Source organism: Taudactylus pleione, unplaced genomic scaffold (assembly GCF_031769625.1).
Source record: "Taudactylus pleione unplaced genomic scaffold, aTauple2 ptg000329l, whole genome shotgun sequence".
In the NCBI taxonomy this organism is placed as follows: Eukaryota; Metazoa; Chordata; class Amphibia; order Anura; family Myobatrachidae; genus Taudactylus; species Taudactylus pleione.
In genome coordinates, this window is record NW_028284730.1 from 5,257,741 (window position 1) to 5,274,846 (window position 17,106).

General features: G+C 43.1%; 1 protein-coding gene across 1 annotated transcript in view; it reads left to right on the plus strand.

The window, feature by feature from the left end:
- The window catches only part of TGOLN2 (trans-golgi network protein 2), a 30,739-nt gene extending 16,762 nt beyond the window's left edge, over positions 1-13,977 (plus strand). Inside the window, exons 2-4 of the mRNA XM_088443354.1 lie at positions 3,565-4,895; positions 8,581-8,664; positions 12,301-13,977. Coding sequence (XP_088299480.1) covers positions 3,565-4,895; positions 8,581-8,664; positions 12,301-12,306 — 1,421 coding nt within the window. The 3' untranslated portion in view covers positions 12,307-13,977. The remainder of the gene's footprint in view (positions 1-3,564; positions 4,896-8,580; positions 8,665-12,300) is intronic.
- Positions 13,978-17,106: the final 3,129 nt, after the last annotated feature.

Sequence of the window (17,106 nt, forward strand, 5' to 3'; positions counted from 1 at the left end):
TTAACAAAATAATAGCAGTTATGTCGGTTTACTTCTGACGTCGGGGAATCCGAATACTACCATATCTGGACGACCTTCTGATATTGGCACAGACTCCAGTTGTTATACAAAACCATCTTCAACTGACCATTGCCTGCCTACAGAAGCCCGGCTGGATCATCAGTTAGAAGAAATCCTCTTTTTCTCCAACACAGCAAATGGTACATCTGGGAGCACTTCTGGATTCCCAGGCACAAAGGGTGTTTCTGTCAGAAGACAAAATTGCGCGCCTATCATTGCGAATATGCAAATTTAGTGGTCACTCTAGGACCTAGAGAAAGGGCACTTCTGTGCATGCCCAAAAAGGGGCGTGGCCAAGGAAAAGGGGCAGGTCTTTATGACGTGTCACCTTTTCCTCACTCTTGGGGGTTTGCCCAGCACTTACGGACATGCTGGGTAGCCCCCACGCGCTGCGGTCACTGTGAATCAATTGCCGGGCGCATTTGGCCGGCAACTATTCACCGGCGGTGACCGCTGCAGCGCCGTTTTCCCCACCCGTGGGACAGTGCAGCCCGTGAGTGGGGAGAGAGCCCGCAGGATGTTTCAGCGGGGCGCCGGAGGGCTGGGTGCTTTCTGCCATTTAGAAATAGGGCACTGCTGAAACAGCCTAGCGGGAATGCTACAAATTACTACACAAGCGAAGGGTATCCATGCTATCAGCAATGCAGGTCCTGGGGTCAATGGTATCCACCTTCGACATGGTGGGGTATGCTCAGATACATTCCAGGCCTCTGTAAAAATTGATTCTCTCCTGGTGGAACGGACAGTATCATCTAATAAGGTACCAGAGGATTTTTCTCACTCCGGAGGTTCGTCTCTCTCTCTTGTGGTGGCTGAAAAAGGATCATCTAGACAAAGATCGCCCACTCTGGATTCCAAATTGGGTGCTTCTCACCATGAATACCCGGATGGGGGGCAGTGACAGGGGACACTTTCCAGGGAAGATGGACAAATCAGGAAAGTCATCTGCCCATAAACATTCTGGAGCTTCGAGCAGTATACAAAGCACTCATCATGGCACAGGACCTGCTCCAGGGCAGGACGGTTCAGATTCAGTCTGACAACGCAAACACAGTATCTCAGTCATCAGAGAGGCACGCAAAGTCATGCATCCATGAGGGAAGTGACAAAGGTTCTGATCTGGGCAGATAGTCATGTTCCGGCTGTCTCGGCAATATTCATCCCGGGAGTCCTCAATTGGGAAGCAGACTTCCTAAGTCATCAGGAAATACACGCCGAAGAGTGGTCTCTCCACCCGGGAGTTTTTCAACTCTTGGTGAACAAGTGGGGCCTACGAGACATAGACCTCATGGCATCACAATTACAAGGTCCCCAGGTATGGGTCCAGGTCCAGAGCTCCATCAGCAGCCTTCGTGGATGCACTGGAAGTAAGATGGGACTTCAAGTTGGCGTATCTCTTTCCTCTGATCTTCCTCCTCCCAAGGGTCCTCAGGAAATTCAAGCAGGAAGGCAGAATAGTAATACTAGTGGCTCCTGCTTGGCCCAGACACCATTGGTTCACCGATATATGGAATCTATCCATAGACAGTCCGTATCCTCTTCCTCTATGGCTGGATCTGTTAGCACAGGGTCCCTGTCTGCATCCGGACTTACCTCGTCTGTCTTTGACGGCGTGGCTCTTGAAACTTCCATCTTAATAGCCAAATGTTTTTCCAGCTCTGTGATTCAAACGATGCTTAGGTAATGAAAACCTTCATCTGTCCGCATCTATTACAGGGTTTTGCATTCTTTTGGTCAATGGTGTTCCCACAGAAAGTATGACCCTAAGGTGTTTAAGGTTTCCCGGGAACTGGCTTTTCACCAGGCTTGATTAGACCTCGGTCTCCGCTAGGCCACTTTGAGAGTTCAGGTTTCTGCACTGTCAGTCTGGTTCCAGAAAAGGCTTGCTTCTTTACAAGATGTTAGAATTTTTTTCAGGGGGTTCTCCGAGTTCAGCCTCCTTTTGTCCCCTCGGTAGCACCGTGGGATTTGTCTTTGGATCTCAAGGGGCTACAAGCTTCCCTATATGAACCTCTGGACTCTGTAGACTTGATTGACAGCGAAGTCACTTTTTCTTCTCGCTATCTCTTCTGCACACAGAGTCTCTGACTTGGCAGCGCTCTCTTGTCGCTCCCCATTTTTGATTTTTCACCAGGATAGAGCTGTACTTCGTACAATGGAGGGTTACCTTCCTAAGGTAGTGTCCCGTTTTCATGTGAAGGAAGAAATTGTGGTTCCAGCTTTTCATGCTTCAGACCTTTCTGTAGGTGAAGCCTCCCTGGAATGTAGTTCATTCTCTCCGTATCTATGTGGATCGTACAAACTCTGTTAGAAAATCAGATGCTCTTTTTGTGTTATATGGTTTTTACAAACGAGGATGGCCAGCTAACAAATAAACTCTGGTTCGATGGTTATGTATGACTATCTCTCAGGTGTACGATCTCTCACAACACGGTGACAGCATATTCTACTCGATCTGTAGAGCCATCGTGGGCATTTAGTCGTGATGCCTCTGCTTAACCATTGTGCAGGGCAGCCACGTGGTCTTCTGTTCACACTTTTCTTAGGTTCTACGCCTTTGCTACTTTTGCCTCTCAGGATGCTTCCTTTGGGCGACGAGTTCTCCTTTCTGCTCAGGAGCGTCCCCACCCCACCACTGCTTTAGGACATCCCCATGGTATCTCTGTGGATCCTGAAGAAGAAAATTAGTTATGGTAGACTTACTATTGATAACTTTTTCTTCGAGGTCCATAGTTTCCACAGGGCACCCACCCTGACGCACATGGCTGCATTGGGTAATTTTTCTTTCGGTCACGGGTTCCCTCATCTTGTGTGAGAGTGTTTCTTGTGTACGATTGTTCTTCCTTCTCCTCTTTCCTTCTCCTGCCTTTCGTTTGTTTACAAAACTGAATGCCTGTGGCCAGGGCCGGGGTATATGTGGAGGAGGACCAGAGGCATCCTGGGAGCTGAAAGCTTTAACTGTTTGGTGCCTGGATCTCTCCAACCACATTATTCCCCATGGTATCCCTATGGACCCCGAAGAAAAAGCGTTATCAATGGTAATGTGAAGGAGACTTGTTTCCTTTCATTAATGAGAATAATACACACACTTACTGCCCCCATAGCCTCACACACACACGCTGCCCCCAATTCTATAGCTGTGAGAGGTAGGCAGCAGCTCTGTGACTGCACCACAGTGGCACTTATCAGAGCATGGCAGCACCAGGCAGTACTTACAGGTGTGATATTATGAGTGACTCCAGTCTTAACTGCAGCGCTTGTTCTGTTCCGGCTGGCTGAGCTTGTGTCACAGGCGCCTGTACAGAGATCTGGGTGTGCAACAGAGATTCAGCTGGGAGCGCGGTGGTAGGCCTTGAAGCGCATCATCACGTGACACTGTCATGTTATCTGGAATTATGGTTGGGTTGTAATGTTATGTACACTATACATATGTATATATTAAACTACACCATGATTATGTCAGTGAGATGTAAATAACACGTATATCATTATTTTTTTGAACAGTTTTTACTAATGAAACTGAGAAAAATGGATTAAATCCGTCAGAAGGAAAAAACGATAAAGTGGCAAATCCGCAGAATGAGAGCAAAGGAACAGAACCATTAGCAAATAAGGATGAAGGGCCAGATCCAAAGGAGATTAAGAATAAAGACACAAAGCAGGAAGAGATTAAGGATAAAGAAACAAAGCAGGAAGTGAATAAGGATAAAGACACAAATCAGGAAGAGAATAAGGATAAAGACACAAAGCAGGAAGAGAGTAAGCATAAAGACACAAAGCAGGAAGAGAGTAAGGATAAAGACACAAAACAGGAAGAGAATAAGGATAAAGATACAAAGCAGGAAGATAATAAGGATAAAGATACAAAGCAGGAAGAGAATAAGGATAAAGATACAAAGCAGGAAGAGAATAAGGATAAAGATACAAAGCAGGAAGAGAATAAGGATAAAGATACAAAGCAGGAAGAGAATAAGGATAAAGATACAAAGCAGGAAGAGAAAACAAATCAGGAAGCGAATAAGAATAAAGGCACAAATCAGGAAGAGAATAAGGATAAAGATGCAAAGCAGGAAGTGAATAAGGATAAAGACACAAATCAGGAAGAGAATAAGGATAAAGACACAAATCAGGAAGCGAATAAGAATAAAGATGCAAAGCAGGAAGTGAATAAGGATAAAGACACAAATCAGGAAGAGAATAAGGATAAAGACACAAATCAGGAAGCGAATAAGAATAAAGACGCAAATCAGGAAGAGAATAAGGATAAAGATGCAAAGCAGGAAGAGAATAAGGATAAAGATGCAAAGCAGGAAGAGAATAAGGATAAAGATGCAAAGCAGGAAGTGAATAAGGATAAAGACACAAATCAGGAAGTGAATAAAGATACAAAGCAGGAAGAGAATAAGAATAAAGATACAAAGCAGGAAGAGAATAAGAATAAAGATACAAAGCAGGAAGGGAATAATGCTAAAGATACAAATCAGGAAGAGGATAAAGTTACAAAGCAAGAAGAGAATAAGGATAAGCCAACAGTTGAAGAGATCGGGGACGAAACTACTAATGAGGAGCTATCGGAGTACAAGAAGGATGAGGAGGAGCAGAAGCAGAATGAAGACGAGCTTGAAGAAGAACTTGAAGGGAATGCTGAAAATGATGGCGACAATGGTGATGTAGAGGACCAAAACTCTCAAAGCCAGCGTGAAAATTCTCAGTTTGGAAATAAGGATAAAACTGCCCTGCAGGAAGAATCGGAAAGCAGCCATTTCTTTGCCTATCTTGTTACTTCCGCTATCCTGGTTGCTGTGCTGTACATTGGGTATCACAACAAACGCAAGGTAAATTAGAAATAATATAAAATTTTACATGACCACCACTTATCATTTATTTACAGATGTGTCCACACTAACCTATTCTCAAATAGCACCCGTTTGCGGCACCCCATATATTATGTGACTAAGCTGCGCCATAAGTCCCACCATGCAAGTTTGTAAGAACATGTCTTATTCGCATCACTAATGTGACAAAATGACAATGCACGAGTTCCTTGGGCATATGATGCCTGCATTGCACGCAGCAGCAGTGGTACTGTTACCAGTGAGCACCGCCACGCATCCCGCCCCACAGTGTTTTGCTTAATTTGCAACTAAAATACTAATCCTAACCTCCCAGTGCACTATAAGCGACTTTGGATGCAGCTACAATACGACACAGACACCAAATTAAGATCTAGGTATCAAAGTCCAAGACTGGCTACCCTTGGCAGAGTGTCTAATTGGCGTCATGTGTCTTGCCTCATATGGTGCAAGAAAAACGGGCGAATGAGGATACATCTGTATCTATATCACCCCCAATTTACAAAGTCATTGAGCGGCCAAAAATGGGGACCTACCTGACCATTTCTGAGTCCCATCATAATGTTTGCTTTAGAGCTCACCATATGCCCTTCAGACCTCCCCGCATGCCACCACACATGCCTACATACCCCTAGAATGCCCGTCTGATACCTCCAATTGTACCTAGAGGTCAGACTGCAGTCCCCATTGACAATAAGGCGTAGTTAGCCTTCTGCAGGAGATTTCTGTGAAATGTCCTGCATTAGACTGTTCTTCCATAAAATTATGCAGAAACTAGTTTCAGCATAAATTTATGAAAAACCCTTGAACCAATAAACACATTTAAAGATATACTAAAAAGATTTTGTTCTCTTACCTTTGAACAAAATGCTCAAGGAATTCTCTGCCTCTGGCTGTGCTTGTTCTCTTTTTTTTATTGGGAACTGGATGGGGACGGCTGCGCTCATGCTGCAGGTCTCCTTGCCTTGATGTGTGGGAGGCAGAGCTGGGCACAGGAGTAGGAGGCGGGGAGCTGGAAACAGGAGTAGGTGGCAGGGAGCTGGGAACAGGAGTAGGAGGTGGGAAGCCAGGCACAGGAGTAGGAGGTGGGAAGCCAGGCACAGGAGTTGGAGGCGGGGAGCCGGGAACAGGGGTAGGAGGTTGGATCCGATGACAGGAGGATCCGGGAAGGGGAGCTAGTGGCAGGAGGGGTAGCCAGGGACAGGAAAAGGGGCTGGGTGCCACCAGGTATTGGAGGGGAAGGGGAGCCACAGACAGCAGATGGTAGAGGTGAGCTGAAGATAAGAGAAGTAGGCAGGGACAGGAGAAGGGGTTGGGTGCCATGTATAAGATGTGGAGGGGAGCTAGGGACAGCAGAAGGGGATGGGTGCCACTGGGTATTAGAGGGGGTGAGTAGCCACATACAGGAGGAGGTGGAGGGGAACTTGGGACAAGAGGAGTAGGCATGGACATTAGAGGTGGAGGGGAGGCGAGGATTAGAGACAGAAATACGGGGACTGTTGGGGCCAGATGCGCTGCGGTACTCTCATCCTCATTCACAGCAGGCACCTGGCTGTTCCAAAACAGGCTGACACTTTAGGGTATGGCTGTCCTCCGGAAGGGGAGACGAGAATCTGGTGGTAGGGCCTCACGTTTCCACTGTGCTTCTGGATGGACATAGAGAGGGGGCGGGGCCTCGTGTCTGCACACAGTGCACGCAGCCCAGCAGATAACAGCAGCCAGCCCAGGGTGTTAAAATCGGACCGGCCAGTGGTGTCACTCTGTCCCCCGGCCCAGCCCATCTGGCTTCTGCTCCCCCGGCCCAGCCCATCTGGCTTCTGCTCCCCCGGCCCAGCCCGTCTGGCTTCTGCACCTGATTGTGAGCGAGGTGAGCTGGGTCTTCAGCTCTGCCTTCAAATATAAGGTTGGGTGGCAGCGAATGAAATTTCCTCCAGCTTTTGAAGGGGTAGATTCCTATTGGCTGCATCAAAGTTTGTACAGGGTGTTCCTGATACAGCGGACGCTGCTCCCAGCATTATAGAAAATGATCTACAGGTCGGATTTCAACAAAACTTGCAGGATATATAAATTATGCGGAAGTGACTTATGGAAGAATAAAATGAGTTACAATTTTCAGCGCTATTGAGAATCTCATGGGAAAATAGGCCATTTATAGCTCTCTATGCCTAATCTCAGGTTTTCTCTGATTTTATTCATTCATTTTATTATGGAAAATGTGTTACAATTCTCCACACTTACTAGCCAAAAGTATTTAGAGTTGGCAAACAAAAGAACAAGAAAGAATTTTAAACACTGAGGGAAAGTGAGAAGGAGATAGCGGCCAATCTATATGTATACACCTGTAGAGTTCTTCACTTCTAAAGCGGGTTGAAGTGGGGCAACAAGTGAAAGTAATCCACTGGTCCCTAGGCCAGTTCCTGCTGGTGTTGAGTGTGTCTGAGTGGGAACCCCCGGATACCAGAGGGGCTCCTCTGTACAAGCACGTTAGTAATTTCAGCTTGCACCAGGATTGCCAAAAACTAAAGCATGTTTACTTTATCCAGCAAGAGGGTCACAGTAACAGAAGAGCCTCACTACAAACCAAACTTCATGCTTTAGATATAAAGGAAACACAACGTCTGAATAATATTAGCCCACTCCCTTACACACAGAATGGGAGTACTGCTCATAGAGTCTCCCTGCTTTCAGTGGGCTCACGCTGGGCATTCGGATGCACTAGAAGTGAAGCAGCGGCAACCACTTGTCTCTTGCTGTGCAGCTTTCTACAGTTCTTATCACATGATCGGCTAGGTGTGAACTTTGACCTCTAGTTTGGTAATTCTTCCAGACTTGGAGGGAGATGTACTAAGCCCTGGAAAGGGATAATTTGGAGAGTGATAATCTATCAGCTACTCCGCTCCTGTCATGTTATAGGTTGTGTTTGAAAAATGACATTTAGGAGCTGATTGGTTGGTAGTTTATCACTCTCCAATTTATAACTTTCCAGGGCTTAGTACATCTGCCCCCATGATGGTATTTTATATCACCCAGGAATTCAAAAGCTCCCAGGGTGTTGAGGGCCAATGGATGTTGCTTGGCTTTTGGAGATGAGCTGGACCAGGCCAGGGGCATAGAGTAGGGATAACATTCCTGGCCTCCCGTTCCCACTGGGATGACTCAATCGTGGCTTGGATGGTCTGGGGACTAGAAGACATCTTATGCAGTGGGGATAGAGGAACAGGGGCTACATAGGTGCTTGCACTGGTGTGTTTAACTCCTTGCAGGATTTCCTGTTTTACTGTAGTCCTACTTTCCTGTTGAAAACTTATGGAGGGGAATGGGGAACAGGCACAAGTTAGAAAACTGTGGACTAAATATATCAAAGGGGATCTTCTGGCGTTATGTGCAAAAGGATACCCGATAGGCCTTCTCTGACATGACATGGGGACCTTTATTTGTCAAACCAATGCAAATGTATGTAAATATTCTTAGAGAATTGCTGCTTTTTTTTGTTTCAACAACTCTGTCCTCAGATCAATGTAATAACAGTCAGATTACCTACACTCAGTGCAGCCAGGGGTCCTTACAAGGAGGCATGAGGCACTTTGGTTCAGCTGCCTGCACTTTATAGGCATTAGGTACACTTCTAGATTTAGTCATTTATTACAATGTCTGTCTCTCTCCGCAGATCATTGCTTTTGCGCTAGAAGGAAAGCGCTCAAGAAACGGCAGGCGGCCAAATTCAGGGGAATACCAGCGATTAGAGCACAAGGTAAGAGCTCTGTAAGTCGGTGGCAGAACGAATGATTCTTATTAGACGACTATGGATGTAATTCTTTGCATTTTGCTAACTAGAAAGATATTAAACACCTTGTTCAGAAGAGCTTTATTGTCTGACTTTGCTCAGCACTAGGCCTCCTCCGTCAGATGTGCACAAATGTATAATGCACAAGTCATTACATTTTATTTATTTCCTTATTCAATTAAACTGAAACCCAGTTAGCATTTGGCTATGATCTAATTAGAAGGTAGCAATGTCTATTATAAAGCAGAAAAATAACCCAGGTACTGAAGAGTTAAAACAACCCTGTCAGATTGAATGCAGCTGGGTGAGGGAGTCACTCTCACTATAACAAAGATATATAAAAGGGCTATAACAACTGCAGAATCTGAAGGTTACAGTAAAATTCACTCAGAACAGTTACACTAAAAATACGAATAAAAGGCAATGATAATAAAGAACACAATAAAACATTTATACATATCATATTTCCATATTGGCTGTATGATAGTTGAATAGTATCAGGCAGAAAGTCCCAATACATTGTAACGGACAAATAAAAAGGTGTATATTTCTTCCAAAGTCCCGGGATCAGATCACTGAAATAATTAGCAGCAAATAAGAAGTTCTTATGGAAGTGTCTGTATATAGAAAAAAATAAATTAGTTAGCAGAGATAAGTCTTTATAGGTTTGGTAAAGGAGTCACTGTATAGCAGCATAGATGTTTTTACCTGCTAATCGAGGGAACTAACCCGTGTAGCACTGAATAGGGGTCCGGCTGTGGCGATGTAATCGGCCGCATACACGGATGGCTGGCTGCTTACGCTCGACCCGACTAGCGGGAAGCTGAAATAGATGTGTGAAGTAGCCGCTCCAGAGTTCCGAGAGATGCCGATCAGTCCCTAATAGCATGCTCGTGCAGGCGTTGTGTGTCTGCTTTTCCTCCTGCTGTGATTACCAGAGGTGACAATGGCCGGTTAAAAAGAGTATTTTCCAGCCTCCCTGGCATGCGTGGGACAGCTTCCAAAGGATATCCCAGGGACAGAATCAGAGTAGCTTGTACCTACGCGTTTCACCATCCTCCTGGTGAAATTTTAGTGTAACTGTTCTGAGTGAATTTTACTTAACCTTCAGATTCTGCGGTTGCTATTGCCCTTTTATGTAGTAATGTCTATTAGCTTGTAGGGTGAGCTATACGCTTTCCTATAAATAGACCACATAGCCTGTGACTAATACTCTCCAATTGCTGCAGTGATGGGTTCTAGGTAATTAGTCCTCAACATATTTTTCTTAAATTGTTGTCATATATTCTGAATTTGATCTAGTTTGAAACAGGATTTATTTGAGACTGATCCACAAAGTATTTAGTAACAAATAAATTGGAAATGTTCCAAAGAAAAACAAATTACTGTGAATTACTAAACACGAAAAATAGAAATTACATTTTAAAAAAACCTGGTATTCATACCAGGTGCAATTGCAAGATCAAACTTGCACAGAGGAAATACTTTGTTTCAGTCACATAAATTGCTCTATGACATCTTTTGTTGAAGAAATTTGTAGAACGTTTTTTGTCAGATTTTTTATAAGGAGAAATCTGCTTCCATTTGTGAGTCCTAAAGTATAGTAGGGACTTTTGGTTGTTGGGGGGGTAAAATGTGTGACTAAAGCTGTCGATCCCATGCAGCAGGGGCCAACATATCGGGCGGTCAGGCATTGGATCGTGTAATGTGTAACGGATGCCCGATACGTTGGCCCACCGGCGAATGGGCTCGTCAGTCAGGGTGCTGGGTACAGACATAGTTCAGTGTGTGCCCAGCTTAAGACTGAAATGTATGTTGGGGACATAACCTTTTAAGCCACCTAACTGACCTATATTGTTTATAAAATTGTCCTCAGAAAATGTCTGTTTCTTCTTTATATAAGCAAAGAACAAGTATTTTAAAACATATTTAACTATTTTAGAAAATACCAAAAAATAAATAAATAAAAAAATGTGTAGGGGATAGATCCCCCCCCCAGTGTGCGATGACCTCAATTGAAGCATTAATACCTCTCCATGGCAAGAAGCCCACTGTGGCAACAGATACCCCCATCCCAGTGGCAATAAACCTTTTTGCGATGTGGACCCCGACCCTTCTCCCATTGGTTATAGATTCCCCTCACTAGTTACACTTACACCGTCCCCCATGCAGAGCACACTGGAGCAGGTCTTAGAGGGGGGGACTGATTTTCCATCCCACAGGTGATCTGTGCTCTCCGAGCACAGAGATCTGCAAAATAGCCCTCCTTGCACGGAAGTTCACTTTTGTTTCTGGCACATGGGCTCCTCAATGCAGATCTGATGGAATTCTGGGAGCGGAACACAGGAGGAAATCAGTTTTGCACACGGAGCAGGAGGTCACGAGCACATGGGCTGCGACCGTGTTGTGAAGCTTATCTAGCTGCACTCGCATCCTATGCTACCATGTTTAGTTATGTTGTTTAAAGAACTGTGTGTAAGAAGAATTTGAGAGGTACCTAGGATAATATTAAGTATTAAACAGCGCTAATTACTGTTAGATATGCATAGAGACCCAATTAAATAGGGATAATGTCATAAAGACATTTCTTGGGACTGAGTGTGTTCGTGAATTAACAATCACATTTTATTTCACACAAATAAAAATAACAGAAACACACAATAATTGCTGATACATATATACAATATATACATTCTAGCACCCTGCACCTGTCACAACTTGTACAGTTCCTCTTTCCAGTCTAGGGTTTCGCACTCTGCTCTGGTGCTTCTAGCACACACTAGTCTGTGGCTCAGCAGTTTGTTGCATTAGCTGAGTGTGTTAGAAGCACCAGAGCAGAGAGCGACACCCCAGGCAGGAAGAGGAACTGCACAGGTTGTAACAGGGGCAGGGTGCTAGAATGAACAGTATACAAAACATGAAAATGCTGGGTTTCCCTATATCATACCATATTTGGCGTGTGGTGTGTGCAAACAGACGGTAGCAGCCAATTTCCGGACAAGCCATTTTCGGCAACACACCACATGCACTTTGCCATGGTAAGCCAGGGTCCAGTTGCTGTAGCATGGCGTCTGCACAATACATCCCTCCTCAAGCTCAGATGCTATGCTTCTGTAAGGATGCTCCTTTTATACCCAAAAGTCCCCACCCTTTGTGTCTCTGGAGGTGCGGCTAATGATACAGGGAAATCCAGCATTTTATGTTTTGTATATATGTATCAGCAATTATTGTGTGTTTCTATTATTATTTTTATGTGTGTAAAATAAAATGTGATTGTTTACTCATGAACACACTCAGTCCCAAGAAATTTCTTTGGGTAATTTATTTCTGATGATATCCCTATTCATTTGGGTTTCTATCCACATCTAACAGTAATTAGTGCTGTTTAGTATTCACTATTATTCTATGTACCTTTATATTCAAGTAATGGCTTTTACTTGTCCATTTGAATTCAATCTGCTAACTGCGCTTCATAATGTTTTATTTCCACCTTTTTTAATTTTGTAAGAAAGATTTGCAAATCATAAAGTTGTTTTAGTTTTTTATTTTATTTTTTAATTACTTATTTTTTTCCATTTTTAACTCCTGTATTTTGTTTTTCAGATTTAAACCATATTTTTGTTTCCGCCCTTAAGCTGCCACCTGGGAAGATAGGGGACTGTGTTCTCGCCCGGTTCACCAAGCTGCCCACTTACGAATATTGGTGAAGTTAGCACTTTGTTCCTCCACACATCCTCGTCACCTAGTGTACCCGCACGTGTACCCTTACGTCCGTATTGGAGACGACATTTTTATTAGGTCACAGTAAAAGTATATCTGCACATGTACAAATCTCTTGTTAGATCTGTCTGAACACAAGCAGGGAAGTTTTATAAAAACACGGCGTATGGAGTAATAATGTGTTAAAAAATTGTAATGTTATAGTTTATTCTGCAAAGTTGTATAATGGGTGTGAGAATTTTTTAGTGTATAGTTAAAATGTCTTACACAGAAGGAAAAGTTCTATAATATAAGGTGAAAGCATTGCCCCGTCTATCTACAGCGCTTCTCATTGTAGAGTAGTTTTTATCCTGTAGAACTTCTTATTTGGGTTAACTTTTTATTTATTTTTTTAAATTAAAAGTTTATTAAATGTTTTTAAAAGAATTGCACACCACTTACATCCTTTATAGTACAAATAGTGCTTTAAAATAGTTGTAATGTCCATTTATTTTTTATTAATTTATTTTTCTTTATGGAATCACCTTTCCAGAGCTGAGTTTCAAGGTACACAGAAACGGGTAGCTACAGCACAGACTAATGGATGAACTACAACTGCCATGATGCTCAGCCGTCAGAGTAGACTGAGCATCATTGGAGACTTAGTTCAGGATATAGCTGGGCTCTGCTCAGCCTGACACGGTAGTGAGGGAGTAAAGCAGCTTATTTTAGGAGTCTTTCTTGCACTATGTAAAAAGAAATTGTTATACACACATTCCTGTTCATTCTGTGGTATTTGCTGGCTTGGGGCATCTTGCACTAAGCAAATAAATGCAGGCTTTTAGTGGCTGTTTTTTTGCATAGCTCTATGCTTTAACATGGCTGTAACCTGTTTAAAATGTGACTTCGGGTATATTCAGCAAGGGGACTATTGAGATCATTTGAGGAAAATTTATTTCAGGGTTGTATTACTAATCACTGATAAAGCTGGGTACACACTACGCGATCCATTGCACGATATACCGTTCCAACGCGGATCGGAATGGTATATTGCGTGGATCGCATAGTGTGTACGCCCAAACGCACATGTCCCACAACAGATAGACGATGCAATGAATGACGCCATGCTGCTAAATGTAGCATAGAGCAACACATTGTGCCGTCGTCCACTGTATCGTGCAGTGTGCGCGGACGGTACGATGTATCGTGCCACCGCTGGGTGTACACATCATGTAGTGTGTACCCAGCTTTACTGGACAGGATTTATGGATATCCCTGACTAGTGGGTAGTGGTAATAACTAACTGCTGTGATTGAAGTACATAGACAATTACTTATTATTGTGTCCTGCTCTGGTGTGAGGTAAAATTAAAGACTAGCAGAAAGCATTTACATAAAGTAAAATGACTTATTGCACTGCCAGAAATACCCTCAACTATTTTGTTTTTCATGTTTATTGATATTGTGTCTTTAATTATATGAGGTAATGTTATCATTTTGTTTAACTTTTTGGTAATTTAGTGTCAAATGAATATCACACGATTAGTACATCACTATTATTTCCTTTGGGCAATGGCGTTTTTTTTTTATAGTTTTTTTTTAACTTATTTCAGATTTAATATATGAGGTAATATGGTAGATTTGCGAATAGTGTATTGAGGATCGTCAGCCCGCACACACTAAGGAGGCAGCCATTTTGCTGGCTGAAGTGTTGCCTATACATTGACTGTGTGTACTGGTGACTGGAGTACATAGAAGAAAGAGTAGTGTGGGTTTACAGGGAGTGACTTGGACCATTGGAGCACCCATGTGTATGCCGCGCAGTGAAGCCTCAGACTGCTACCACATACGTGAAGGATTCGGGCACCCTACATAGATATGATTTAAAAAAAATAACAAAAACTGCTAAAATGCTACAAAGAAACTTCTGTGTTCAGATTTTTACTCATAAGTGGCTAAAATTAAGAATTTGTTTGGGCTGAGGGTGATATTTTGAACGCAGTGTCATAATAAATCCTATTTTAGATTAACGCAATGAGGAATTCTTTGAATGTTACCAATCAATATTTGTTTTGCAAAAATACTGCATGTGGAAAGTTTAACTGTACTGAGCCGTTTCATTAGGTGATGGTAGGGGGGTAATCCGGGTACAACCAGGAGTTAAGCTGGGTACACACCTAAAGATTTTCTGTCCAACCATCCAACTAGTTGATTGGTTGAAATGAAAATCTGGTAAGGTATGGGAGTAACTGATGATCAGCAATTTGCTCCTAAATGCCAGAAAACAGATGAAAATGGTCGTTCAGACAAGTTTGTTAAATGTTTGATCTAAAAAATTTGTTCAAACACCAGGTTTTGTCCATTTTCCAGCATTTGGGAGCAAATTGCTGATTGTCATTTGCTTTCTTACCTTATCAGATTTTCATTACATCCAATCAACTAGTTGGATGGTTGGGCAGAAAATCTTTAGGTGAGCACCCAGCCTAAGGGTGTGACTATGGTGCTGAATACATTTACTGAAAGATGAAATTATGGAAATGTTATTATTTTTATAGTATGATTTAAATAAACCTGATGAATTTGCACCTTTGAAGAATGTCTCTTTATTCATTTGTATTCACGTCTGATGCTCAGTGATCCGTAAATGTCAAAAGAAAGATCTGAAACCAGTTCCAGTCTTATATGGTGTGATCCAGACTGTTGTCCATCAGTGGTAGGAGTATAAAAGGACAGTGCACACTATGTGCAGATGGGGGAGCTCAGGTGTAGGGAGGAGGCCACAAGGGTGATCCGCACATTGGTTTGCGGTGCGACTCTAAGTGACAACATTGTGAAATATGACTGTTTCTTGGACCATTTATAAAATAGATCACATCATGCAAAAAATTACCATTTGAAGTTTTTACGTATTTTTTTTATATATATATATATATATATCAGAAAATGTGTGGTGCGGCACTCACAGGATAAGAAATCAGTCAAACTTCAGCAGTGTATACCAACGTTTGTCATCAGGGATAAGATGCAAAACCAACATGTCTTACCTTAAGTAGATCAAACACCAAGTGACAGCCATCCCGGCATCGGGACCACGCACCCGGCCGGCGACGCATACTGTTGACGTCATCACGCCCAACGCTACAGGCCCTGGAGATGATGCTCATAGTGCAACAACCTGGTCACCATGGAGATAGTAAACAGCGTGTGATCGGCATAACATCTATAAGGAAGCATATGCAGCAATGTTACAATGAGCCTAATCTACACAACATACGGTATATAAAAAAAAGGAGGCATAACTCAGTGTTGGGTGGCCTCTCACTTGTTTGCCCAGCAGTGACCTGTTCACTGAAGTCCATTTTATAAGATAGATATGTCACTATTCGTCATGCTGTTCGCGCTCTGATATATGCACGCCTTGGGAGGTTGAACTCACGTGGTCACACACCCAAGAGTGGTATATCTATTACATATATATTCGCAAGATCAGGTTAGGGTTGCCGTCTCTGGGGGTAAACGGCAGCACTTCCTTTAGACTGTGAGCAGGACCCATGAGCAGAACCTCCCTGTTCTCATTACCAACTTCTCTTGTACACCAGCTACACTCTACAGCTCCTACTTGGGTTATCTGCCCCTGGACTTCACTGCAGCTAGTTTTATTTGGCAGTATAAAATAAAACATAAATCGTAGCCTGTTTGGCTCTAACTAACAAAGTTCCCTTTGGAAAGACCTAATGTCCAACTCACAAACAAAACAACATTTAGCCCAGCACTTACATCCAGACTTTCCCCCAGGCAGAGAGTGACTGACGTACCTTTAATGAGCCTTAAGGGGTCCATACACTACCGACAGATTGCCGCGATGTTGCGATCCTGCAACTTCCCATTGCAGGATTGGTGAAATCCAACATGTTGGATTTCATTGATTTGCTGATCACAATCAAAATATGATCGTGATTGGCACATCTGTGAAATTTAACTTGGAGAATTTCACCAATCCACCGACAGATTGCGGAACATCAATGGCCCACCGGTCGGCCTTTCGGACCGTCGTTTACTATCCCATCGCAGGATCCCACGATCCATCTGTAGATGTGATTACCAAACAGAAGTTAAGAACCTGGGACCTATATACACATCAATAACTTCCCCAGTGCTTTTATAACAGTAACTATTATATATTTATATAGCGCGCTCTTTTTTCCGTAGCTGTTTACAGAGATTATTTAACCATTTACATCAGTCTCTGCCCCAGTGAAGTTTACAATCTATGACCTCTGTAGATATATCTATGTCTGAGTTTAGCAATAAAGTTATATGCCAGTTTTTCCTCACAGCACACGAGCTTATACATGTGTGGCCACTGGTATGTTACCTCAGGCCTTGCCGTGGTATTTCTACATGTCAGTCTACATGGTAAGAGGTCACCAGACAAGTCGTCACTAATGAGTTTCATTTCCAGCACCCTCTGCCTCCGCCCTCTACAAACACCTTTGTCCCAGTCTCAGCACCTGATTTATTGACCTTGGTAAAGTGAGTTGAAGCTAATGCCACCTGTTATCTTTGCTGTGCTTTCTGTATTCATAACAGATTTGGCTTGGGAACTAAATCAGCACCCACACTGTAAATTGAGTCAAAGTCCTAAGATATGTAAAATTCTACTTATTAGGAATAGAACGCTTTTTGTGCAGGAGTCCCAGTTATTAGAACG